The sequence below is a fragment of the Entelurus aequoreus genome, linkage group LG15 (genome assembly GCF_033978785.1).
Source record: "Entelurus aequoreus isolate RoL-2023_Sb linkage group LG15, RoL_Eaeq_v1.1, whole genome shotgun sequence".
In the NCBI taxonomy this organism is placed as follows: Eukaryota; Metazoa; Chordata; class Actinopteri; order Syngnathiformes; family Syngnathidae; genus Entelurus; species Entelurus aequoreus.
This window is the reverse complement of record NC_084745.1, coordinates 41,546,874-41,572,861: the sequence shown is the minus strand read 5'-3', so window position 1 is coordinate 41,572,861 and position 25,988 is coordinate 41,546,874. Positions and strand designations below refer to the sequence as shown.

The following is a 25,988-nucleotide window of genomic DNA, read 5'->3' as shown; positions in this document are numbered from 1 at the left end:
CAAAACCCCCCAAAGCCCCATTGTTGACAGTTCCGGCTCTTTCTTTCAGGGCGGAAGGCTACGACTAGCTGTGCGACTGGGGATGCACATCTTCGTCCGGCGAGGTTGCGATCCGTCTCGCTCCTGGCAATGCCGTCACCTGCTTCACCTTTGACGGGTTCTCCCATGATGCCACTGCCTCGTCCTTTTCGTCTGTTGCTGGGATGACTGTCCGTCACACGCCCTCTTCGCCTGCTGCAGAAGCGCCCATCCAGCCATCCTTGCACTCGTTTTCTTGGATGTGGCTATCCTCCAGGCGCATCCCATGCAGACAGCAGCAGAGCCATGGGCGAGAGTGAAAACCTCTTCGGCTGAGGGATTGCATGGCCTATTACTTGTCTTTTTCTTCCTGGTCGGGCGCAAACCTGGCCGTTTAATGGACGCCCTCTGCGCCAGAACCTGGGCATAGTCCTCAATCAATCAATCAATCAATGTTTATTTATATAGCCCTAAATCACAAGTGTCTCAAAGGGCTGCACAAGCCACAACGACATCCGCGGTACAGAGCCCACATTAGGGTAAGGAAAAACTCACAACCCAGAGGGAAGTCGATGTGAATGACTATAAGAAACCTTGGAAAGGACCGCATATGTGGGTGACCCCCTAATCCCCCTCAAAGGGGAGACCGGATGCAATGGATGTCGAGTGGGTCTGACATAATATTGTGAATGTCCAGCCCGTAGTGGATCTAACATAATAGTGAGAGTCCAGTCCATAGTGGGGCCAGCAGGAGACCATCTCGAGCGGAGACGGGTCAGCAGCGCAGAGATGTCCCCAACCGATGCACAGGCGAGCGGTCCACTTGTCCTCCGCTTCCGCTGGAGTGTCCACTCCGCGCTTGTTCGCTGCGGGGACTCATGCCTGGACTGGTGTGAGTCCCGCTGGTTCGTTCTTCCTCCACCCTCCTTAAGTTTTGGACTTTTGTTTAAATCTGGGACTGCTTAACAATGTCCTAAATCTATTATGTGAGTGAAGCCGTACTATCATGATCCCACATGACTGTTTGGAAAGTGTTGGCCCCCTCACCTGTTTCCTGATTGACAATCAGGAAACACACCTGTTCCTGGTCCTTGAGGACGATACAGCACTAGTGGGACACAGGCAACGATGAGTCCGAGGACAGAGAGGACGTAGAACTTCTGGTGGATTGGTGCAAAAGCAACCACATCTGCATCGATTTAAAAAAACCAAGGAGATGATGGTGGACTTCGAGGAGGTCAGACACCTATTTTCCCCCCTGCGCATCAAATGAGCCGGTGTGTAAGGGGTCTTCAGCTTTAGGTATTTGGGGGGACCTCATCTGGAGCCACACTATTCCCATTAGCTTAAGAAGGAGCACCACCATCGTTACTTCCTCAGGAAGCTGCAACGTTCTGGACTGGTGAGCTCCATCCTTACGAGCCTCTACCTACTGTATGTGTGGTGGAGAGCACCCTCGGCACCAGCACACCGGTGTGGCACAGCAGCTGGACGGCTCAAGAGAGGAAGGCATCCCTATATCTGCATCACCAAGGATTCCACCCACCCTGCACACCCTTTCTTTGACCCCTTACCCCCAGGCCGGAAGGAGGCTGGCAAGCATCTGGAGTAGGATCACCAGACTGAGCATCAGTTTTTTTTCTGGAATCTGTTAGACTGACGGTCTGTAGCAATGGGTATCAATCTCTTACCCCACACCCCCACCCAATCCGTGCACAAGGCACCCACGGTTTAGGATTCAAGTTCTGTCACTTGTAAAAGGGCCTTCTCACTTCTACATCGAATCGTCTACTTTTCTTAGACACTTTTCTTCGACACTCATAGATTCGACAATAGATGACTGATTAGAAGAAGGCACATGCTTCATCGTGGAAGACAAGTCTTGTACAGAGTCCTACTCATCTTCCCTGTAGGAATCAGGAAGTGTTTTGGAAGACAAATTCTCATTTCTGCAGCGACACAGTCGTGATTCAGTGCCAAACGCTTTGGCGTTTTGGGAGTTAGCGGCACATAGGCTGCTCTCAAACATTGTGGCTTCACAGAGTCAACATTGAACCAATACAATAAAATCGCTGGATATTTCTCAAGTGTCAAAAGCAAGATTACACAATCCAGTCGGAGAGACTCACAACAGGAGAAAAAGACACACTCCCATGCCTGTGATTGGATCCATCGTCTAAACCCTCTCGCGGGAAGGAACGATCAATACCACGGTAATCAATACTTGGACTTATTCTTAAATGGAACTTATTCAGTGTCGTTGGGAAAATAATGAAATAGAAATCTTGGCTCGCAATTTAGGAAATTGAGATCTCTTAAAAAGTGTGTCATCTATGTCGCAAACAATTATTGATCATAAAGATGATTGTGATCTTTTCTCATGCACATGAAAGAAACAATTAGGTTATGGTCTGCATCCCGTTGTGTTTCATTTGATCACTTCCTGTTTCCTATCCTTAGCTGTTTGCATGGCATCCTTTACCTACTGTACTTTTTATATTATTTTACCTTTTTCAGCTACTGTACCTTTTAGATCCTTTCTTTTTGCCTTATTTTACTTGTTTACTTATTTCTACCTTATTTTGCCTACTTTTTTATCTTATTTTGCCTACTTCTCACATTTTAAATGTTTTTATTTTACTCGTTTACTTACTTGTACTTATTCTTATCTTATTTACCTTCTTTTAGTTGTTACTTTTTTTTTTACCTTCTTTTACCTGCTTTTTATTTTTATTTTTTTCTCTTTTAATGTTTATTACCTATCTTCTTATACCTACTCTTTTACCTTCTATTTAATCCATACTTTCCAACCCTGAGACCTCCGAATTCGGGAAATTGGGCGGGGTTGGGGGGAGGGGTTTGGTGGTAGCGGGGGTGTATATTGTAGCCCGGAAGAGTTAGGGCTGCAAGGGATTCTGGGTATATGTTCTGTTGTGTTTATGTTGCATTACGGTGCGGATGTTCTCCCGAAATATGTTTGTCATTCTTGTTAGGTGTGGGTTCACAGTGTGGCGCATATTTGTAACAGTGTTAAAGTTGTTTATACGGCTACCCTCAGTGTGACCTGTATGGCTGATGATCAAGTATATCTTGCAGTCACTTACGTGTGTCTGTAAAAGCCGCAGACAACATGTGACTGGGCCGGCATGCTGTTTGTATGGATAAAAAGCAGACGCGACGGCAGGTTGTAGAGGACGCTAAAGGCAGTGCCATCACGGCACGCCCTCAATATTGTTGTCCGGGTGAAAATCGGGAGAATGGTTGCCCCGGGAGATTTTCGGGAGGGGCACTGAAATTTGGGAGTCTCTCGGAAAAATCGTGAGGGTTGGCAAGTATGATTTAATCTCATATTTTACTTTATTTTTACCTTTATCTGCCTATATGTATCTTTTTACATACTTTTTAATTCGTTTTACATTTTTAAATTTGTTTACCTTCTTTTACCTACTTTTTTTTACCTTCTATTTAATCTCTTTACCTTATTTTACTTTTTTCTAACTACTTTTTACCTTCTTTTACTTTCTTTTTTACCTTACCTTATATTTTACCCACTTCTTACCTTCTTTTACCTACTTTTTACAGTACCTTCTTTTTACTTTCTTTTACCTACTTCTTACTTTCTTTTAATCTACTTTTGACTGTCTTTGCCCTTCTTTGACCTACACTATATTGCCAAAAATATTTGCCCAACTATCCAAATGATCAGAATCAGGTGTCCTAATCATTTGGCCCAGCCACAGGTGTATAAAATCAAGCACTTAGGCATGGAGACTGTTTCTACAAACATTTGTGAAAGAATGGGCCGCTCTCAGGAGCTCAGTGATTTTCAGCGTGGAACTGTCATAGGATGCCACCTGGGCAACAAATCCAGTCGTGAAATTTCCTCGCTCCTAAATATTCCAAAGTCAACTGTCAGCTTTATTATAAGAAAATGGAAGAGTTTGGGAACAACAGCAACTCAGCCACTAAGTGGTAGGCCACATAAACTGACAGAGAGGGGTACGCGGATGCTGAAGCGCATAGTGCAAAGACTTTCTGCACAGTCAGTTGCTACAGAGCTCCAAACTTCATGTGACCTTCCAATTAGCCCACGTACAGTACGCAGAGAGCTTCATGGAATGGGTTTCCATAGCCGAGCAGCTGCATCTAAGCCATACATCACCAAGTCCAATGCAAAGCGTGGGATGCAGTGGTGTAAAGCACATCGCCACTGGACTCCAGAGCAGTGGAGACGCGTTGTCTGGAGTGATGAATCACGCTTTACCATCTGGCAATCTGATGGACGGGTCTGGGTTTGGAGGTTGCCAGGAGAATGGTACATTTCGGACCGCATAGTGTCGAGTGCGAAATTTGGTGGAGGAGGAATTATGGTGTAGGGTTGTTTTTCAGGAGTTAGGCTTGGCCCCTTTGTTCCAGTGAAAGGAACTTTGAATGCTCAATTCCATGCTACCAACCTTGTGGGAACAGTTTGGTGCGGGCCCCTTCCTCTTCCAATATGACTGTGCACCAGTGCACAAAGCAAGGTTCATAAAGACAGATGACAGAGTCTGGTGTGGATGAACTTGACTGGCCTGCACACAGTCCTGAACACTTTGGGGATGAATTAGAACGGAGACTAAGAGCCAGGCTTTCTCGACCAACATCAGTGTGTGACCTCACCAATGCACTTTTGGAAGAATGGTCGAAAATTCCTATAAACACACTCCGCAACCTTGTGGACAGCCTTCCCAGAAACGTTGAAGCTGTAATAGCTGCAATAGGTGGACCGACATCATATTGAACCCTATGGGTTAGGAATGGGATGGCACTTCAAGTTCATATGTGAGTCAAGGCAGGTGGCCAAATACTTTTGGCAATATAGTGTACTTTTTTCCTTAATTGAGCTACATTTTTGCAAATAGGCAAAATGACACAATTGACACCATTCATAAGTTTTGTGCTCACACCCGGAAGAGGTCAGGTTATTTCTCATGGTTTCCCCATGCTGACCTATCTCTATCTTGTGCCGCTACTTACAGGCCTCCTTATTTACTTGCCACTGGCTTCCACGCCAGATGCTGTTTCTAGCTTTTTCTGTGTTCATGTCTTTTTTTTTGTACTGTTGTTGCTCCACTTTCTTAGATGTGTTGTTTCCCGTCATCCATTGCCATAAATAGTTTGGTAATAAATAGAGATGTCCGATAATATCGGCCTGCCGATATTATCGGCCGATAAATGCTTTAAAATGTAATATCGGAAATTATCGGTATCGTTTTTTTTCTATTATCGGTATCGGTTTTATTTTTATTTTTATATTTTATTTTTATTAAATCAACATAAAAAACACAAGATACACTTACAGTTAGTGCACCAACCCAAAAAACCTCCCTCCCCCATTCACACTCATTCACACAAAAGGGTTGTTTCTTTCTGTTATTAATATTCTGGTTCCTACATTATATATCAATATATAACGATACAGTCTGCAAGGGATACAGTCCGTAAGCACACATGATTGTGCGTGCTGCTGGTCCACTAATAGTACTAACCTTTAACAGTTAATTTTACTCATTTTCATTAATTACTAGTTTCTATGTAACTGGTTTTATTTTTATATTGTTTTACTTTCTTTTTTATTCAAGAAAATGTTTTTAATTTATTTATCTTATTTTATTTAATTTTTTTTTTTAAAAAGGACCTTATCTTCACCATACCTGGTTTTCCAAATTAGGCATAATAATGTGTTAATTCCACGACTGTATATATCGGTTGATATCGGTATCGGTAATTAAGAGTTGGACAATATCGGAATATCGGATATCGGCAAAAAAGTCATTATCGGACATCCCTAGTAATAAATAGTTTGTGCACTTACTAAAGCAGGGAGACGCCAGCTTGTTTCTCAAGATTCCACTGTACCCCTCCATCCATTCTGGAACCTTCTGCAGTGCTCTGCACAACTCCCTTGCTATGCACAGTCACTGAGAGTGCAACTGTAATATTTTTTTACAGCTGCTTACTTTTTGTTTAATCGGCCGATCACATATTTTTTCACAGAAATTGGCTGATCCTTTGGTGCACCCCTAAATAAAACACTAATTTGCTTTGTCAGCTATAACACAAAGCTAACATATGGGTGTTTTGTTTATTGACCTTCAATCAATTGGTTTGCATGAAATATATCAATTAGTTGAGGACTTTCCGTAGTTTTCATTGTCTTGTTGACAATTGCGCCTACATCATCTGGTTAAGAATGATTTAGCTTCCTGCTTTGCCTCGTTGCTCCGTCCCAGCTGAGCGTGAGCTGTGTCTCGTCAGAATTTTTACGCACCGTTGCCTTTTGTTCCGTTTTTTTTTGTCTTGGACAATAGATGTTGCCGCTCTGTGTGAGCATACAATAGGAGACTCTTTTTTTTCCTACGCTGCTTTTGTCTCTGCATGTGGGGTCCAAATCAACCACCAAACGTCACAGTTTAAACCTTAACTGTTAGATTTTAGTTTTTTCTTGGTGACACATCAAAAGAAGGGCTAGTTTGTGATGATAGACTTTTTTTTTTAAAAATTCATTTTATATATGATATTTTCTGGACTTCGAGCTGTTCTTTGTCCAGAAAATACGAGGCAGTTAAAAAGCTCCTCAGTGGCAAGGCCCCGGGGGTGAATGAGATCCACCCGGAGTTCCTTAAGGCTCTGGATGTTGTGGGGCTGTCTTGGTTGACAAGACTCTGCAACATCGCGTGGACATCGGGGGCGGTACCTCTGGATTGGCAGACCGGGGTGGTGGATCCTCTCTTTAAGAAGGGGAACTTGAGGGTGTGTTCCAACTATCGTGGGATCACACTCCTCAGCCTTCCCGGTAAGGTCTATTCAGGTGTACTGGAGAGGAGACTATGCCGGATAGTCGAACCTCGGATTCAGGAGGAACAGTGTGGTTTCCGTCCTGGTCGTGGAACTGTGGACCAGCTCTATACTCTTGGCAGGGTCCTTGAGGGTGCATGGGAGTTTGCCCAACCAGTCTACATGTGTTTTGAGAACTTGGAGAAGGCATTCGACCGTGTACCCCGGGAAGTCCTGTGGGGAGTGGTCAGAGAGTATGGGGTATCGGACTGTCTTCTTGTTGTTGTCCGCTCCCTGTATGATCAGTGTCAGAGCTTGGTCCGCATTGCCGGCAGTAAGTCGGACCCGTTTCCAGTGAGGGTTGGACTCCGCCAAGGCTGCCCTTTGTCACCGATTCTGTTCATAACCTTTATGGACAGAATTTCTAGGCACAGTCAGGGCGTTGAGGGTATCTGGTTTGGTGGCTGCAGGATTAGGTCTCCGCTATTTGCAGATGATGTGGTCTTGATGGCTTCATCTGGCCAAGATCTTCAGCTCTCACTGGATCGGTTCGTAGCCGAGTGCGAAGCGACTGGGATGGGAATCAGCACCTCCAAGTCCGAGTCCATTGTTCCCGCCCGGAAAAGGGTGGAGTGCCATCTCCGGGTTGGGGAGGAGATCTTGTCCCAAGTGGAGGAGTTCAAGTATCTCGGAGTCTTGTTCACGAGTGAGGGAAGAGTGGATCGTGAGATCGACATTCGGATCGGTGCGGCGTCTTCAATAATGCGGACGCTGTATCGATCCGTTGTGGTGAAGAAGGAGCTGAGCCGGAAGGCAAAGCTCTCGATTTACCGGTCAATCTACGTTCCCATCCTCACCTATGGTCATGAGCTTTGGGTCATGACCGAAAGGATAAGATCATGGGTACAGCGGCCGAAATGAGTTTCCTCCGCCGGGTGGCGGGGCTCTCCCTTAGAGATAGGGTGAGAAGCTCTGTCATCCGGGAGGAGCTCAAAGTAAAGCCGCTGCTCCTCCACATCGAGAGGAGCCAGATGAGGTGGTGCGGGTATCTGGTCAGGATGCCACTTGAACGCCTCCCTAGGGAGGTGTTTCGGGCACGTCCGACCGGTAGGAGGCCACGGGGAAGACCCAGGACACGTTGGGAAGACTATCTCTCCCGGCTGGCCTGGGAACGCCTCGGGATCCCCCGGGAGGAGCTGGATGAAGTGGCTGGGGAGAGGGAAGTCTGGGCTTCCCTGCTTAGGCTGCTGCCCCCGCGACCCAACCTCGGATAAGCGGAAGAAGATGGATGGATGGATGAATGGTATTTTCTGGACTATATACTGCTACGTTTTTCCAATGCTTTGTACCCTGCGGCCTATAAGACGGTGTGGATAATTTATGGATTTTTCAGCCATAATGTTTTGTATTCAACAAAGAGGTTTTATTAAACACAGACAGAGACGCTAAAAAGTGTCACACCTGGGTGAAGTCTTGTCTGGGTTTTGTCTGGTTTCAGGTTGTCTTGTCATTTCCTTTTTATTTTGAAAAGCCAACTCTCCTTGTTTTAGATCGCTTGCCCTCCCTCGTGTGTCATCGTTTGCCACAGTCTTGTCCAGAGCCATAGCCACGTTTTTGTGCTACCTTTTGGATCCTCGGGAGAGTTTTGGTTAGTAACTTTTTCAGCTAAGGTTAGCTTCATAGTATCGCCTACGTTGGAGCTGGAGTGTTTTGAGTTTGTTGATCATTTTGTAAATTTAGTAGTCAGGTTAGATCTGTTTGAAAGCCTGTTTTGTTTCTCCCGTTTTGGACCCCTTTCTCTTGTCATAATAAAGACCTACTTCTGAAATCCTGCGCCTGTGTTCCGAGTCCAATTCTGGTCGTGAAAAAAAGGTGTTTTATTGTTTGTGCCATGGCGCCATTTTTTGGACTAGTTCATAGCGTTTCTGCTCGAAAGGATTCTTCATTCATCACTCCAAGCAACGTTTGTATATTTTACAATACAACAAAAACAATTCACACTGACTAAACTGTCCCATTTGTCATGTCTGTAGGAGTGGTTCCCTACCGCTGACTTCTGTTTTGTTTGATCAGCCATTTTGCTGCCGTGTTACAGGCACCGTTTGGAAACAATTAAGGTATGTAGACAAACATTTACAAAATCTTTCTGTGGAGGGAGAGTGTGACCAGCGCGCCTGCAGGAGCAAAGGTCACCGCCTCTGTCCATGGTGCTGAAGACAGAGCACCATCAGAAGGGGGCATGGCAGAGCTGATGGCGAGACACAGCTGGCAGGTGATTAGATTTCCCAGGTGGTACGAGTTGTCTAATCATCTGTTGTCTTTAACAGTAAGCGGCCGGGAGCAGAGAGAGAGAGAGGATACGGACGTGACTGAAAAGTCATGTTCTGCGGGAGAGGAACTTTGTTGAAACAATTTGAGTATTAAAACCTTTGTTAAAAACTGCACGCTTGGCTCTAGTGGAACTGCTAGGAAGCGACTTCCACACTTTCATTCTGCGACTTATGGTCTGGTGCGGCTAATGCAGGGGTGTCAAACTCATTTTAGCTCGCATGGAGGAAAATCTGTGCACACGCGGGCCGGACTATTAAAATCATGGCATTAAAACTAAAAAATGAAGACAACTTCAGATTGTTTTCTTTGTCTTACTTTGGCCAAAAATAGAACAATTACATTCTGAAAATATTACAATAAAAATATAGAAAAAAATACCGGCAGAGGTAAAGTTTAGATCCATGAAGGAAAGAAGAAAGTGAATCAATGTTTATAACTGAATATATTTACGCACAAAATGCATAAATTGTGTTTTCTTTTGTATTTTTTTTATTTTTTTTTATGAATTAAGTAACGTTTATGACAACCTTTTTCCAAAACACAATATAGAATGTGAGATATGACAGGATAATGCATACATTTATCATTTGTTTTCCAAACGGTTACAAAAAAGTGGAAATCCCCAAATTTAATGTGGGAGCCCATTTTTATGACTTGATGGGGTCCCTGGGACCCCATTTTGAAAATTCCTAGCACCAACACTGATGGAGTATCGGTGCGTGCAAAACAGCAGCAGGCGGCTGTGGCCTGCAGGCTGGTTGTAATAATAATCAATAGAGATGTCCGATAATATCGGGCTGCCGATATTATCGGCCGATAAATGCTTTAAAATGTAATATCGGAAATTATTGGTATCGGTTTCAAAAAGTAAAATTTAAGACTTTTTAAAATGCCGCTGTACGGAGCGGTACACGGACGTAGGAAGAAGTACAGAGCGCCAATAAACCTTAAAGGCACTGCCTTTGCGTGCCGGCCCAATCACATAATATCTACGGCTTTTCTTTTCACACACACAAGTGAATGCAACGCATACTTGGTCAACAGCCATACAGGTCACACTGAGGGTGACCGTATAAACAACTTTAACACTGTTACAAACATGTGCCACACTGTGAACCCACACCAAAGAAGAATGACAAACACATTTCGGGAGAACATCCGCACCGTAACACAACATAAACACAACAGAACAAATACCCAGAACCCCTTGCAGCACTAACTCTTCCGGGACGCTACAATATCCCCCCGTCCCCATTACCTCAACCCCGCCCACCTCAACCTCCTCCCAAAATCCAAGCTGCTGTTTTGAGGCATGTTAAAAAAAATAATGCACTTTGTGACTTCAATAATAAATATGGCAGTGCCATGTTGGCATTTTTTCCCATAACTTGAGTTGATTTATTTTGGAAAACCTTGTTACATTGTTTAATGCATCCAGCGGGGCATCACAACGAAATTAGGCATAATAATGTGTTAATTCCACGACTGCATATATCGGTATCGGTAGATATCGGAATTGGTAATTAAGAGTTGGACAATATCGGAATATCGGATATCGGCAAAAAAGCCATTATCGGACATCTCTACTAATCTAATATCATGGGTCCATTGACACCCATGGGCTATTATATGTTAAAAAAAAAAAAAAATTGTTTAAAATTTAGTGGGTGTGGCCTAAATAGCCCGGAAAATACAGTACTTATATTGCATGTATAGTCCCAGAAGTTTGGGTTTCACTACAAAAAAAACCTCTCAATCCTCACTGACTGTTATCTGCGACGGTGAAATGCTGGAAAGGTTTTTATATGTATTTTTCCCTACCTATTTGAAACAGTTTGAATAAAAAGGGCATGATCGGTTGCTCCTCGGACCAACTTTGTGCAGCCGCTTTAAAAGGCTGTAAGTCTCAAATTAAAGCCAATATGTTGTTCTTCCGGAGGATATAGCTCATCCCAGTGCCCTTGTGCAGACAAGTGTTACTCATTAGGATTCACACAAACACACATTAGAATTGCACCCAGGAGAGGAAAAAGCTCCACTGCCACCTGGTGGAGGCGGAGGGAGCGAACACTTACGGGTACGCCGTCAGTCCCCGGCTCTCCATCTCTGCCTCGCTCCCCCTGCAAAGAGACACATCACGATTAGGTAAAAGTTTGTGTCTGGTTGTTTACATTCCCGGTGTATAGCTTCTCTTGTTGGGCATGTACGTGTGTGTGTGTGCGTGTGTGTGTGTGTGTGTGTGTGTGCGGAAAAAGCTGAATGTACGCAACAACTGATGAAAGTGTGAGACAGCGAGAGATAGGAGAAAAGGTCACGCTTACCCCCAACAGCCAATAAGAGAAACCCGCCGAGAGAAGGAAGAGGAACTAGCCAGCAGTGACCTTTAACAAACCTGACTCTTTCTATCTTGCATGTGGCTTACAAAACGACACATCCGCGAGCTCTGATACTCGATTCTCTCCTTCCCAAGGCTCCCTCGGGCCATCGCGCCATTCTCCATTTGTGCATATCGAGCAAGCGAATCCCCGCATTTATCACATCCTCTGATTGCTCCGTTCGGAAGCGAGACGGCGTTCACGCGGCTGACTGCTCGCATGGAGTCCTGTTGCGTTTTGCAGCATTTATTAACGGGTTTGCGCCGTTTTAGGCCTCAGCTCCTCTGTGACTGTGATTAACTGTTAACTACTCAGTGGTAGCTAATGGGTCTGCATAATAAGCAGGAGTTAACTGCTACACACATTTCACAGATGCCTTTTGACATCTATCGGTCCGACATTTAACCCAAAAGTAATACATAACGGACACCTGGTTGGCCGATTGACCCAATTTATATTATCGTATTCTCCGGACTATAAGGCGCACTTAAAATACTTTTTTTTTCTCAAAACTCGACAATGCGCCTTATAACCCGGTGCGCCTAATGTACGGAATAAGTTCGGTTGAGCTTACCCACCTCGAAGCTACTTTATTTGGTACATGGTGTAATGATAAGTGTGACCAGTAGATGGCAGTCAAACATAAGAGATACGTGTAGGCTGCACTATGATGGCAATATGACTAAAGTAAACAACACCAACATTTTATATGTTACATTGAAAATATAGAACATTACACACGGTGCTCAAAAATCTATCAAAATGTTTTAGTACGACTTTGGTAAGCTATGAAGCCGCACCGCTTGATGTGCTTCAACATACGAGTAATATTATGGTGTGTGTATAAGGTAAGCAGAGCAGCTTTATTTGTCCATTCTTAACATGTACAAGACACATAAGAACTGAAATTACATTTTCGGCACAATCCCGCTAGACGGGACCGCCATCGGATCAGCCACTTAGGGCGCTCCTTTTTTTTTTTTTTGCAGAGCAGAGCAGAAGGCATATTATCTGGCGTTTTGTTTCGCAATATTATGCAAAAGAAACTTTTCTTACCTTTTGGTACCTGCTGATCTGTATTTGGGATCTGCATAAATCCTGAAAAAATGTGCGCGTCCGCCTTTGTAGCCCGTGTCGACACCATGGTCGATAAGCTTCTTTTTTTTCTCTATCTTGTTATGGGACATTCATTCTCCGCTGTTGCCATTTCTAATATAAAGTAGTGTAACGTTCTTACGTATATCTGTCAGTAAACTCGCCATGAAAGCGCTAAAACATACCGGTGTAGTGAGTTCACATTATTCACCCAAGGAACTTTAGTTATTAGAGGGTTGCGGTCAGACGGTTTTTCACGGGACACATTTCCGGTGTTGTTGTTTCCGGATGAGGAGGTGCTGCTCCGTTATTGATTGAAGTAAAGTTTGAATGTCATTAAAACAGTTAGCTCCATCTTTTGACACTTCTTCCAATCCCGTCCTTGCACGCTACACCGCTACAACAAAGATGACGGGGAGAAGACGCTGCCGAAGGTGAGCCACGTAAATAAGACCGCCCACAAAACGGCGCATACGGAAGCAACTGTCAGAAAGCGGCTTGAAGATGATCAGTAAAACATAATATATGCAACATTTTGACCAAAGAACCACCATTACATGTTATGTAGACCACAAGGAAGTGTTTTACATTTTGAAAAAAATAAATTATAATATGACCCCTTTAAAGGCCTACTGAAATGATTTTTTTTTTATTTAAACGGGAATAGCAGATCCATTCTATGTGTCATACTTGATCATTTCGCGATAGTGCCATATTTTTGCTGAAAGGATTTAGTAGAGAATATCGACGCTAAAGTTCGCAACTTTTGGTCGCTGATAAAAAAAAGCCTTGCCTGTACCGGAAGTAGCGTGACGTCGAAGGTTGAAAGGCTCCTCACATTTCCCCATTGTTTTCAATGCAGCGAGAGCGATTCGGACAGAGAAAGCGACGATTACCCCATTAATTTGAGCGAGGATGAAAGATTCGTGGATGAGGAATGTGAGAGTGAAGGACTAGAGTGCAGTACAGGACGCATCTTTTTTCGCTCTGACCGTAACTTAGGTACAAGCTGGCTCATTGGATTCCACACTCTCTCCTTTTTCTATTGTGGATCACGGATTTGTATTTTAAACCACCTCGGATACTATATCCTCTTGAAAATGAGAGTCGAGAACGCGAAATGGACATTCACAGTGACTTTTATCTCCACGACAATACATCGGCGAAACACTTTAGCTCCCCGTGACTGCGTGGGTTCCCTCCGGGTACTCCAGCTTCCTCCCACCTCCTAAGACATGCACCTGGGGATAGGTTGATTGGCAACACTAAATTGGCCCTAGTGTGTGAATGTGAGTGGGAATGTTGTCTGTCTATCTGTGTTGGCCCTGCGATGAGGTGGCGACTTGTCCAGAGTGTACGCCGCCTTCCGCCCGGATGCAGCTGAGATAGGCTCCAGCGCCCCCCGCGAACCCGAAGGGAATAAGCGGTAGAAAATGGATGGATGGATGGATGCGCCATATAATCCGGTGTGCCTTATATATGAAAAAATATCAAAAATAGACCATTAATCGGCATTTGACTCAAACCTGAATTTAATCATCTGCATGTTTTGAAGCAATACAAATACACGAGAAACAAATATCAACGTTTAAAAAAAGCCAATGAATATGCCTGCTGCTAAAGAAGCAAAGAAAGGCTTTTCCTATCACTGCTGTCATGATCCTCCATGACAGTTTTGAACTTGTGCTTATTTTTTTGTGCTTGGTGTTACCGTATTTTTCGGATTATAAATTGCAGTTTTTTTCATAGTTTGGCCGGGAGTGCGACTTATACTCAGGAGCGACTTATGTGTGAAATTATTAACACATTACCGTAAAATATCAAATAATATTATTTAGCTCATTCACGGAAGAGACGAAGCAAATGTCAGCAATCGTCATACATACGTCAGCAATTGTCACTCACACGTCAACCAATAAGAGTTTGGCGGGGAAGGGTCATGGCAGAAGTGCATTGTGGTTCATGGGATGCTAACTGCTATATGCTACTGCCGTAGCTATTAAAATGGAGCATTTTAACATTGGCGGTAACTTATAAAAACTGAGAAGGGCTGAACAAAAATGGCACCGAAAAGGAAATCATATACTGCAGATTACAAGCTGGACGTAGTGAAATATGCAGCAGAAAACGGCGATCGAGCAGCAGAAAGAAAGGACGCTAGCGGCGCATACCAGGAGTGACACAGAGGAAGAAGATTTCATCTGATTTAGCGATCAGGAGTGACAGATTGTTTGGTAAACGTATAGCATGTTCTATATGTTATAGTTATTTGAATGACTCTTACCATAATATGTTACGTTAACATACCAGGCACGTTCTCAGTTGGTTATTTATGCCTCATATAACGTACACTTATTCAGCCTGTTGTTCACTATTCTTTATTTATTTTAAATTGCCTTTCAAATGTCTATTCTTGGTGTTGGATTTTATCAAATAAATTTCCCCCAAAAATGCGACTTATACTCGAATGCGACGTATATATGTTTTTTCCCTTCTTTATTATGCATTTACGGCCGGTGCGATTTATACTCCGTAGCGATTTATAATCAGAAAAATATGGTATTTCCTTTCCTGGGGCCTCATGTAACAAGCTTGCATTCGTACAAAAACCTGGCGTTCGCCTTTTTCCATAGCAAAGTAGCGATATGTAATTTCCTCGCGGAAATAATCACACCTTGACCATCGTTGAAGATACTGACTTTTGTCTGCACAAATCCACCGGCACTCTTTGTCATTTCCAACTTTGTTTGACTCTTGCTTGCACACACTACACTTACATTAGGGAAAGGATTCATATGGCCGCATTACTGGGTGGATCTCGCATGCAAGGAAGGTGGGTGGGTTAGTCATTTTGCAATGCAGTCTGATGAAAATGATAGAAAGCGCCACTCTACATAGCAACTGACGGTGTGGTCAAAGTTGGAATTGCCAAAAAACAGATTTTAAGATATTAAACACTCTACTGCCATCTGGTGGATTGTGCATCCATAATAAAATCTCTTAAACTGTAATATATGGCATTAGAATTGTTAAATAGGTTTAAAGGCCTACTGAAACCCACTACTACCGACCACGCAGTCTGATAGTTTATATATCAATGATGAAATCTTAACATTGCAACACATGCCAATACGGCTGGGTTAATTTATAAAGTGCAATTTTAAGTTTCCCGCTAAACTTCCGGTTGAAAACGTCTATGTATGATGACATATGCGCGTGACGTCAATCGTTGAAACGGAAGTATTCAGACACATTGTATCCAATACAAAAAGCTCGGTTTTCATCGCAAAATTCCACAGTATTCTGGACATCTGTGTTGGTCAATCTTTTGCAATTTGGTTAATGAACAATGAAGACTGCAAAGAAGAAAGCTGTAGGTGGGATCGGTGTATTGGCGTCTGGCTGCAGCAACACAACCAGGAGGACTTTGACTTGGATAGCAGACGCGCTATCCGACGCTAGCCGCCGACCGCATTGATGATCGGGTGAAGTCCTTCATCGCTCCGTCGATCGCTGGAACGCAGGTGAGCACGGGTGTTGATGAGCAGATGAGGGCTGGCTGGCGTAGGTGGATAGCTAATGTTTTTAGCATAGCTCTGTGAGGTCCCGTTGCTAAGTTAGCTTCAATGGCGTCGTTAGCAACAGCATTGTTAAGCTTCGCCAGGCTGGAAAGCATTAACCGTGTAGTTACATGTCCATGGTTTAATAGTATTGTTGATTTTCTGTCTATCCTTCCAGCCAGGGGTTTATTTATTTTGTTTCTATCTGCAGTTAAGCCCGATGCTATCACGTTAGCTCCGTAGCTAAAGTGCTTAGCTGATGTATTGTTGTGGAGATAAAAGTCACTGTGAATGTCCATTTCGCGTTCTCGACTCTCATTTTCAAGAGGATATAGTATCCGAGGTGGTTTAAAATACAAATCCGTGATCCACAATAGAAAAAGGAGAGAGTGTGGAATCCAATGAGCCAGCTTGTACCTAAGTTACGGTCAGAGCGAAAAAAGATACGTCCTGCACTGCACTCTAGTCCTTCACTCTCATGTTCCTCATCCACAAATCTTTCATCCTGGCTCAAATTAATGGGGTAATCGTCGCTTTCTCGGTCCGAATCGCTCTCGCTGCTGGTGTAAACAATGGGGAAATGTGAGGAGCCTTTCAACCTGCGACGTCACGCTACTTCTGGTACAGGGAAGGCTTTTTTTTATCAGCGACCAAAAGTTGCGAACTTTATCGTCAATGTTCTCTACTAAATCCTTTCAGCAACAATATGGCAATATCGCGAAATGATCAAATATGACACATAGAATGGATCTGCTATCCCCGTTTAAATAAAAAATTGCCATTTCAGTAGGCCTTTAAATGAGCTTTCATGACTAAACCACACTGACAAAGTTTCAACTGTTTCCCATTTGCTCTTGAGAATTAGCATACTCTGCAGTGGACATTTGTTTTTGCTCTATTTATTAAAACAAACAAAAACATTACAGTGTTATGGTTGGCTCTCAGAGGGATAAGTCACTGAGGGCGTTAATAAGTTGAAGCACAAAGCTGCACAGTTAAAAACATATTTCTATGATATAGATAAATATGATATTATGTCAGCGACTTGCTGTCATGGATTTCTGTGACACTTTCAGTTGGCTTCCATAAAAGTGGAAACAAGTAAGGTCAGGAGACTTGCTGCCCCCTGGTGGCTTGTCGCATTACCTGTTAGTCATCTCAATTCTGATGGGAAAACAGCCAGTTTTAAAAAAAATAAATAAAGAAAACAATCCGAGTACTTGTCAAATTAGAAGAGGCTTCCTGTCTTTGTCATGCCTTGCCACACATTTTTAATGTCCGGTTTTCTGGAATGCAGTATGTCTTGGAAACGAGCCTATAAAGTCTTGGTTGGCAGCAGTTGGGAGTGAAATATTTGTTGGTGCACAGACGTTTTATAAGCTTCTGTTTGGGTGCTGCACCTCATAAAGCCGAGAAGAGTACCAACACCAGTAACAATAACTGTCATTGTCTTTCCAGCCATAAAACAATTGTGCGGACAGCTTTCCAAATGATGCTTGACAGTTGGATCATTTGAAGTCCCTTTTTCCCCACTCTTCTGTTATTGTACTGTAATTTATAAGAGATGCTGTGTCATGTTCTTTGTCTAAAACGTGTTAAAAAGTCAAAGCCGCCGTGTATGAAAATATGTATCAGAATAAATCATATTTTTCACTCCATAGATCTAAGAGGTCCACATGGATGATCTTGGTAGTAAATTAAAGGGGAAGCTTTGATGGTTAGTCTAAATCAGGGGAGGCAAGTCAGGCATGATGAAATATGATAAAAAAGAATAACATAAATTAAATATTAAAAATAGTCTGATTCCAATAGTTTAACAAAATAACAGAAGGAAACTGAGTCAAGGCTGCGCTAGTTGAGTTTGCCTCCTGATTGGGCAATTGGGTGCCTGTTTCTGTTTATCAGCATTGGCACCAAAATAATGTTCGCAGAAACAATTACCAAATACCAGGGGTCTCAAACCCATGTTCCGTGAACCTCTACTTACAAACCCCGTTTCCATATGAGTTGGGACATTGTGTTAGATGTAAATATAAACGAAACACAATTATTTGCAAATCATTTTCAACCCCTATTCAGTTGAATATGCTACAAAGACAACATATTTGATGTTCAAACTGATAAACATTTTTTTTTTTGCAAATAATCATTAACTTTAGAATTTGATGCCAGCAACACGTGACAAAGAAGTTGGGAAAGGTGGCAATAAATACTGATAAAGTTGAGGAATGCTCATCAAACACTTATTTGGAACATCCCACAGGTGAACAGGCAAATTGGGAACAGGTGGGTGCCATGATTGGGTATAAAAGTAGATTCCATGAAATGCTCAGTCATTCACAAACAAGGATGGGGCGAGGGTCACCACTTTGTCAACAAATGCGTGAGCAAATTGTTGAACAGTTTAAGAAAAACCTTTCTCAACCAGATATTGCAAGGAATTTAGGGATTTCACCATCTACGGTCCATAATATCATCAAAGGGTTCAGAGAATCTGGAGAAATCGCTGCACGTAAGCAGCTAAGCCTGTGACCTTCGATCCCTTAAGCTGTACTGCATCAACAAGCGACATCAGTGTGTAAAGGATATCACCATATGGGCTCAGGAACACTTCAGAAACCCACTGTCAGTAACTACAGTTGGTCGCTACAGCTGTAAGTGCAAGTTAAAACTCTCCTATGCAAGGCAAAAACCGTTTATCAACAACACCCAGAAACGCCGTCGGCTTCGCTGGGCCTGAGCTCATCTAAGTTGGACTGATACAAAGTGGAAAAGTGTTCTGTGGTCTGACGAGTCCACATTTCAAAATGTTTTTGGAAACTGTGTCTTCCGGACCAAAGAGGAAAAGAACCATCCGGATTGTTATAGGTGCAAAGTGTAAAAGCCAGCATCTGTGATGGTATGGGGGTGTATTAGTGCCCAAGACATGGGTAATTTACACATCTGTGAAGGCGCCACTAACGCTGAAAGGTACATACAGGTTTTGGAGCAACATATGTTGCCATCCAAGCAACGTTACCATGGACGCCCCTGCTTATTTCAGCAAGACAATGCCAAGCCACGTGTTACATCAACGTGGCTTCATGGTAAAAGAGTGCGGGTACTAGACTGGCCTGCCTGTAGTCCAGACCTGTCTCCCGTTGAAAATGTGTGGAGCATTATGAAGCCTAAAATACCGCAACGGAGACCCCCGGACTGTTGAACAACTTAAGCTGTACATCAAGCAAGAATGGGAAAGAATTCCACCTGAGAAGCTTAAAAAATGTGTCTCCTCAGTTTCCAAATGTTTACTGAGTGTTGTTAAAAGGAAAGGCCATGTAACACAGTGGTGAACATGCCATTTCCCAACTACTTTGGCACGTGTTGCAGCCATGAAATTCTAAGTTAATTATTATTTGCAAAAAATATATAATGTTTATGAGTTTGAACATCAAATATCTTGTCTTTGTAGTGCATTCAAATGAATATGGGTTGAAAATGATTTGCAAATCATTGTATTCCGTTTATATTTACATCTAACACAATTTCCCAACTCATATGGAAACGGGGTTTGTACATTTTGGGGCTGATCCTGTTATGTTCGAGGCGCATACATTCCCCAAGATGCAGAAGGACGTCAGGAAGCATTGTGCAGGTAAGATGACGATTTATTCTCCAGTCTGTGCTAGGAAAGCTCAAGGTAACATAAACATAGCCCAAAAGGAACAGGAGTCAACCAATAGAGTAGGTAGTAAACAAACATAACTGTCGCGTGTTGCGAACAAGACTGCTAGACTCAGTGGAGAACGAGGAAGGTCTAAATAGCTCGCTGATTAGTGATCAGGAGCAGCTGAGCGTCCTGACCACTAACCAGAAGCAGAACATCAAATAGCTTGTCTTTGTAGTGCATTCAACTGAATATGGGTTGAAAAGGATTTGCAAATCTTGTATTCCGTTTATATTTACATCTAACACAATTCCCCAACTCATATAGAAACGGGGTTTGTAATTGACTTCTTGTTTAGTGCAGGGAGTCAAAGTCATTTTATCTCAGGGGCTGCACGGAGGAAAATCTGTTTCCACACGGGCCGGACTGGTAAAATCATGGCAAAATGTTAGAATAATTATGTATATATTATCACACAACTTTAGTATGCTTAAAGTCCGTTGCTATAGTTATTAGCTACTGTGCTCAAGCTGTACTTTTTCTATCTGTGCAAGGACAAAACTTATTGTCTTTGTTTTAGCCCGCTAACAGCCAAGGACTTCAAGGACCTCAACGAAGATAAGACGACAGCACGCAAACGAAGCAGAGACAAGGCGAAATCACAAGGCCCCAGCACATTCTGTCACATATTGTGCGTACTGGAGCTGCTTTGCATGATATGTGTGACCACTCCTTTTAGAGGCGGCCTCAGTGATGTTGACTGGGGAACTCCTGAATAAATAGAGGGACGCGGGAGCTGTACCTTAGAGCGTAGGGCGAGACTGTGACTAAGTGTTCAGTTCCATGCATTCTCCCCATGAGCTAAATTGAACTCTGTCTCTGCATGATTCCTTGCTTCTTGTCTGTTTAATAGATGTCATCAGTGTTTGAACCTGACACATAATAATTAAAAATAAAGACAACTTCACAACTGTTTTCTTAGTCTTACTTTTGCCAAAAAAGAACAAGCACGTTCTGAAAATGACCACATTATAAATAAATCTCTTCGCAAAACACTTCAAGTTCGTTGAACTTAGACTTTGTCCCAGTATATCTACAAAGCCATTCAACTTTAAGCACTTCCTGTTTAGCATTTTCATGTTGGCAGTTACCCATTAAAGACATGTTTGGAAAAGTAATTGAGTGTTTCCTCAAACTGCCGCATTGGTGGCTGCCACAACTGCAAGAAAAAATCCATTTATCGCAATTCAAATACTACAATTATTATATTATCAAAGCAATTGTCAAAATGACACCACAATAGCTGAAATAAAGGTAACATAACTACAAATTCAATTAATGTGAACATGCCAGATTTAAGCATAAAATAAAATAGAACAAACAACAACAAATGTGAAAACACATTTTTACAATGGAGTTCAGGGTGCGCATTGTGTCGTCAACAAATTGCGAGCACTGCACGGAACTACAAAGAGGATCAAACAAACAAATATTGCCGGTTCTTCATTTTATCTGTTGAGTGGATAATTTACAATTAAAGATGGTATTGTGCGTCGCTACAGCATTAGTCTGCTGCCAGCCACAACAGGAGCAGCTGATTGCTTTCACCTGCGCTGATTGGAGTAGCGGCAGCCAATCCAGAGGGCGCTTAAAGTCAGCTGACACGTCATCTTTGAACAATGTGATGTGTGATGTGGATTACACTTGAATTGCTATTGCGACACCCAGTGGACACATTTAGAACAGCAGTTTATTTCATTAAAAACTTGCAGCTTATATTAGCGAACACCGGATTAAACCTGTTTGCGGGCCTTATTCGGCCCATGGGCCGTACGTTTGACATCTCTGGTTTAGAGTAATTGCGGCCAGTGCACCCTGGGTCGCTAATGATTAAATATTTTATAGCAATCTAAAACATCATTCAATTTAAAAAAGCACTTGGAGAGCACAGACCTCTGCCAGGACCTACCTCCCATTCGAAAAAAGTCCTGAATCCAGATGATGATTTGGATCCTTATCCCATTTCTGACAATTCCCGAAAATGTTATCAAAATGTACCCATAATGTTTTGAGTTATCTACAGCGGGATGACAGAAACATATTGAAGCCTCTGGTCAGTCATCCACTCTCTTTGTCTCTGTGGGTGGAGGCGTGACAGCTAGCATACACACACACAGAAATGTAAATGTAAGTTAACAAAGCAGAAATCATCCGATCTGTCATGTTTGTGATGCTTAGTTTGGTCTTATCTCCTTAGTTTAGTGTTCATTTCTGTTCCTGTGCTCCCTTTGTTGCCATGGACACTGATTTGTTGCACTTGCTTCTGGTTAGTGGTCAGGACGCTCAGCTGCTCCTGATCACTAATCAGCGAGCTATTTAGACCTTCCTCGTTCTCCACTGAGTCTAGCAGTCTTGTTCGTAACACGCGACAGTTATGTTTGTTTACTACCTACTCTATTGGTTGACTCCTGTTCCTTTTGGGCTATGTTTATGTTACCTTGAGCTTTCCTAGCACAGACTGGAGAATAAATCGTCATCTTACCTGCACGATGCTTCCTGACGTCCTTCTGCATCTTGGGGAAAGTATGCGCCTCGAACATAACAGGATCAGCCCCAAAATGTACAAACCCCTTTTCCATATGAGTTGGGAAATTGTGTTAGATGTAAATATAAACGGAATACAATGATTTGCAAATACTTTTCAACCCATATTCAATTGAATGCACTACAAAGACAAGATATTTGATGTTCAAACTCATAAACATTATATTTTTTTTGCAAAAAATAATTAACTTAGAATTTCATGGCTGCAACACGTGCCAAAGTAGTTGGGAAAGGGCATGTTCACCACTGTGTTACATGGCCTTTCCTTTTAACAACACTCAGTAAATGTTTGGGAACTGAGGAGACACATTCTTTAAGCTTTTAAGGTGGAATTCTTTCTCATTCTTGCTTGATGTACAGCTTAAGTTGTTCAACAGTCCGGTGGTCTCCGTTGTGGTATTTTAGGCTTCAGAATGCGCCACACATTTTCAATGGGAGACAGGTCTGGACTACAGGCAGGCCAGTCTAGTACCCGCACTCTTTTACTATGAAGCCACGTTGATGCTTTTCAACTTTGCGCCTATAACAATCCGGATGGTTCTTTTCCTCTTTGGTCCGGAGGACACGACGTCCACAGTTTCCAAAAACAATTTGAAATGTGGACTCGTCAGACCACAGAACACTTTTCCACTTTGTATCAGTCCATCTTAGATGAGCTCAGGCCCAGCGAAGCCGACGGCGTTTCTGGGTGTTGTTGATAAACGGTTTTTGCCTTGCATAGGAGAGTTTTAACTTGCACTTACAGATGTAGTGACCAACTGTAGTGACTGACAGTGGGTTTCTGAAGTGTTCCTGAGCCCATGTGGTGATATCCTTTACACAATGATGTCGCTTGTTGATGCAGTACAGCCTGAGGGATCAAAGGTCACGGGCTTAGCTGCTTACGTGCAGTGATTTCTCCAGATTCTCTGAACCCTTTGATGATATTACGGACCGTAGATGGTGAAATCCCAAAATTCCTTGCAATTGCTGGTTGAGAAAGGTTTTTCTTAAACTGTTCAACAATTTGCTCACGCATTTGTTGACAAAGTGGTGACCCTCGCCCCATCCTTGTTTGTGAATGACTGAACATTTCATGGAATCTACTTTTATACCCAATCATGGCACCCACCTGTTCCCAATTTGCCTGTTCACCTGTGGGATGTTCCAAATAAGTGTTTGATGAGCATTCCTCAACTTTATCAGTATTTATTGCAACCTTTCCCAACTTCTTTGTCACGTGTTGCTGGCATCAAATTATAAAGTTAATGATTATTTACAAAATAAAAAATGTTTATCAGTTTGAACATCAAATATGTTGTCTTTGTAGCATATTCAACTGAATATGGGTTGAAAATGATTTGCAAATCATTGTATTCCGTTTATATTTACATGTAACACAATTCCCCAACTCGTATGGAAACGGGGTTTGTAATCACTTGCTGTTATTGCATTTAATAAAACTGAAATTGTCATGAAAATCCGCCTACAACTGTTTGAGTTATTTTGTAGAAGACAAACAAACCAACGGCAATGACTACATAATGTCCTGGCGGGGATAACGCATACTACAAAAACAAATGTTTACCTACAATGAATTAGTCTCCTCATGTTCTTGTTATCCTCCAAATGAGCAACCCCAAAAAACATTTATCATGGTGGCTTGTACTATGACCGCAAGATGCAAAGAAGGCAGGTGATGTACAGGTCAGCAGTCCTTTTATTCGGGACAACTAAGGGAGCACCAGCATGGTCAGGGCAATGGACCAATGTTTTTAAAAACACGCAATAATTATACCAAGAGTGGATTAGGAGGCACAAATCACAAGAGATAGTAGGATTTGGCACAAAATAACCATTACAAACATTCTATAAGCACAATGCAATATACCAATACTGAAGGGAAGCAGCCGCTGGTATAAGAACACCCCTGATTAGTGATCAGGGACAGGTCAGTCTCTAGATCCTTGATCAGGAGCAGATGGAAACAAAGCACTCTGGAGTAGAGATAAACTGGCAAAAGATAGAAAGTGGTAATAAAAAATAAGAGCGCTGGATAATGGGACGGGACGGCGTGACTCGGTTGGTAGAGGCGCCGTGCCAGCAACCTAGTCACGTCAGTTGTGTCCTGGAGCAAGACACGTCACCCTTGCTCCTGATGAGTCATGGTTAGGGCCTCAGGGTGTGAATGTGTGTGTGAATGGGCAAATGTGCAAATAGTGTCAAAGTGCTTTGAGTACCTTGAAGGTAGAAAAGTGCTATACAAGTATAACCCATTTACCATCTAAAGATGAACCAGCCAAACACAGAAAATTAAGACGGAAAGTCATGATAGTGTGAGCAACAGGCTTCCCTAGTTACTCAGCACACAGCAGATTGGCCAAGTAGTACAAAGGTAGCATCAATATTTATTTCTACAGTTTCACGAATATAATTCTTTAACCCTGTAACACCCCTTGTTGTAAAATTACAATGTTACCTTTAACCATCCTAAAAAACAATCTGTTATATATTTTTTTACCACATTTACATAGTCATTGGGTCCTATTGTTCAATCTCACAAGGTTATTGGATCGTACATTTGTTTATAAGTCACGCCTTCTTGCCATGAACTCACACAACCTCTCAAGGTTTCCTTCGAACAAAATCTATTTGTTTCATTGGACTGGATTCATCAGATTCAAGTAATTAAAATCTCTTTTAAATTTTTTGTGGTTTTTAGTACAAAGTCTAGAGCATGTACATATGTAGTTATTGTGAAACAGATGCATCAAATTTCATTTAGAGCTTGTTATATAATTGTTGCAATTATACAACACTGGGTGAATGTGGTAGTCAAATAGCTGGCTTGTTGCAGTGGGCTCAAACAGGTTGTATTCCCTCCACTACATCACTGGCTGAAGTATTTTCTCTATACATGGATAGTATACATTCTACAGATGTTTTACAGACTGTTTTTAGGACTTTCACCAGCAATGAAAGTCTTTATGACCGATGTCATGAAAAGAAAAAAAGAGGGGGGAAAAGCGTTTTTTAAGAGTTTTATCTTGTATCATATTTTTTATATTTGTAATAAATGACTTCATAAAAATATAACTACTGTGTGATTATTATTAATGGTATATACTGTAATGGGGATAAGTAAGCAATCAACCCTGCAAATTAACCCTTAGTTGTTCAGACAACGTGAGTACAAATACAGAAATTCTGCTCCCATCAAAGCCCAATGTTGCAATATTACAACATTTCTCTAAAAACATACATAAACTTTTTTTTTTTAACTCTTCAATTTCTGCATCAAATGCCTCCTACAACAACATCTGAAAGGTCAAATTTTTTTTTTTAGGTTTTTCTATATTTGTGTCTTACAGGGTTAAATAGAAATACATTTTCTGTTTCATGTCAATTTTGTTCTATTTAATATTGCTTGTTAAACATTCACAATGCTAATTTTCCTTAGCCTGTCAATGTGATCTTCCATTGTATGTTAGCATTAAGCTATTGAAATAAGTGAGAACCGTTTATCCTGTATGGTTCCATTGCTTTTTTTCAGTTGATACCACA

At 42.2% G+C, this 25,988-nt stretch overlaps 1 protein-coding gene across 3 annotated transcripts in view; it reads right to left on the bottom strand.

The window, feature by feature from the left end:
• The window catches only part of LOC133630163 (collagen alpha-1(X) chain-like), a 182,596-nt gene that overhangs the window by 42,637 nt on the left and 113,971 nt on the right, over positions 1–25,988 (bottom strand). For all 3 annotated transcript variants that reach the window (XM_062021560.1, XM_062021562.1, XM_062021561.1), the window contains exon 12: positions 11,241–11,285. In XM_062021560.1, the coding sequence (XP_061877544.1) occupies positions 11,241–11,285 (45 nt within the window). The remainder of the gene's footprint in view (positions 1–11,240; positions 11,286–25,988) is intronic.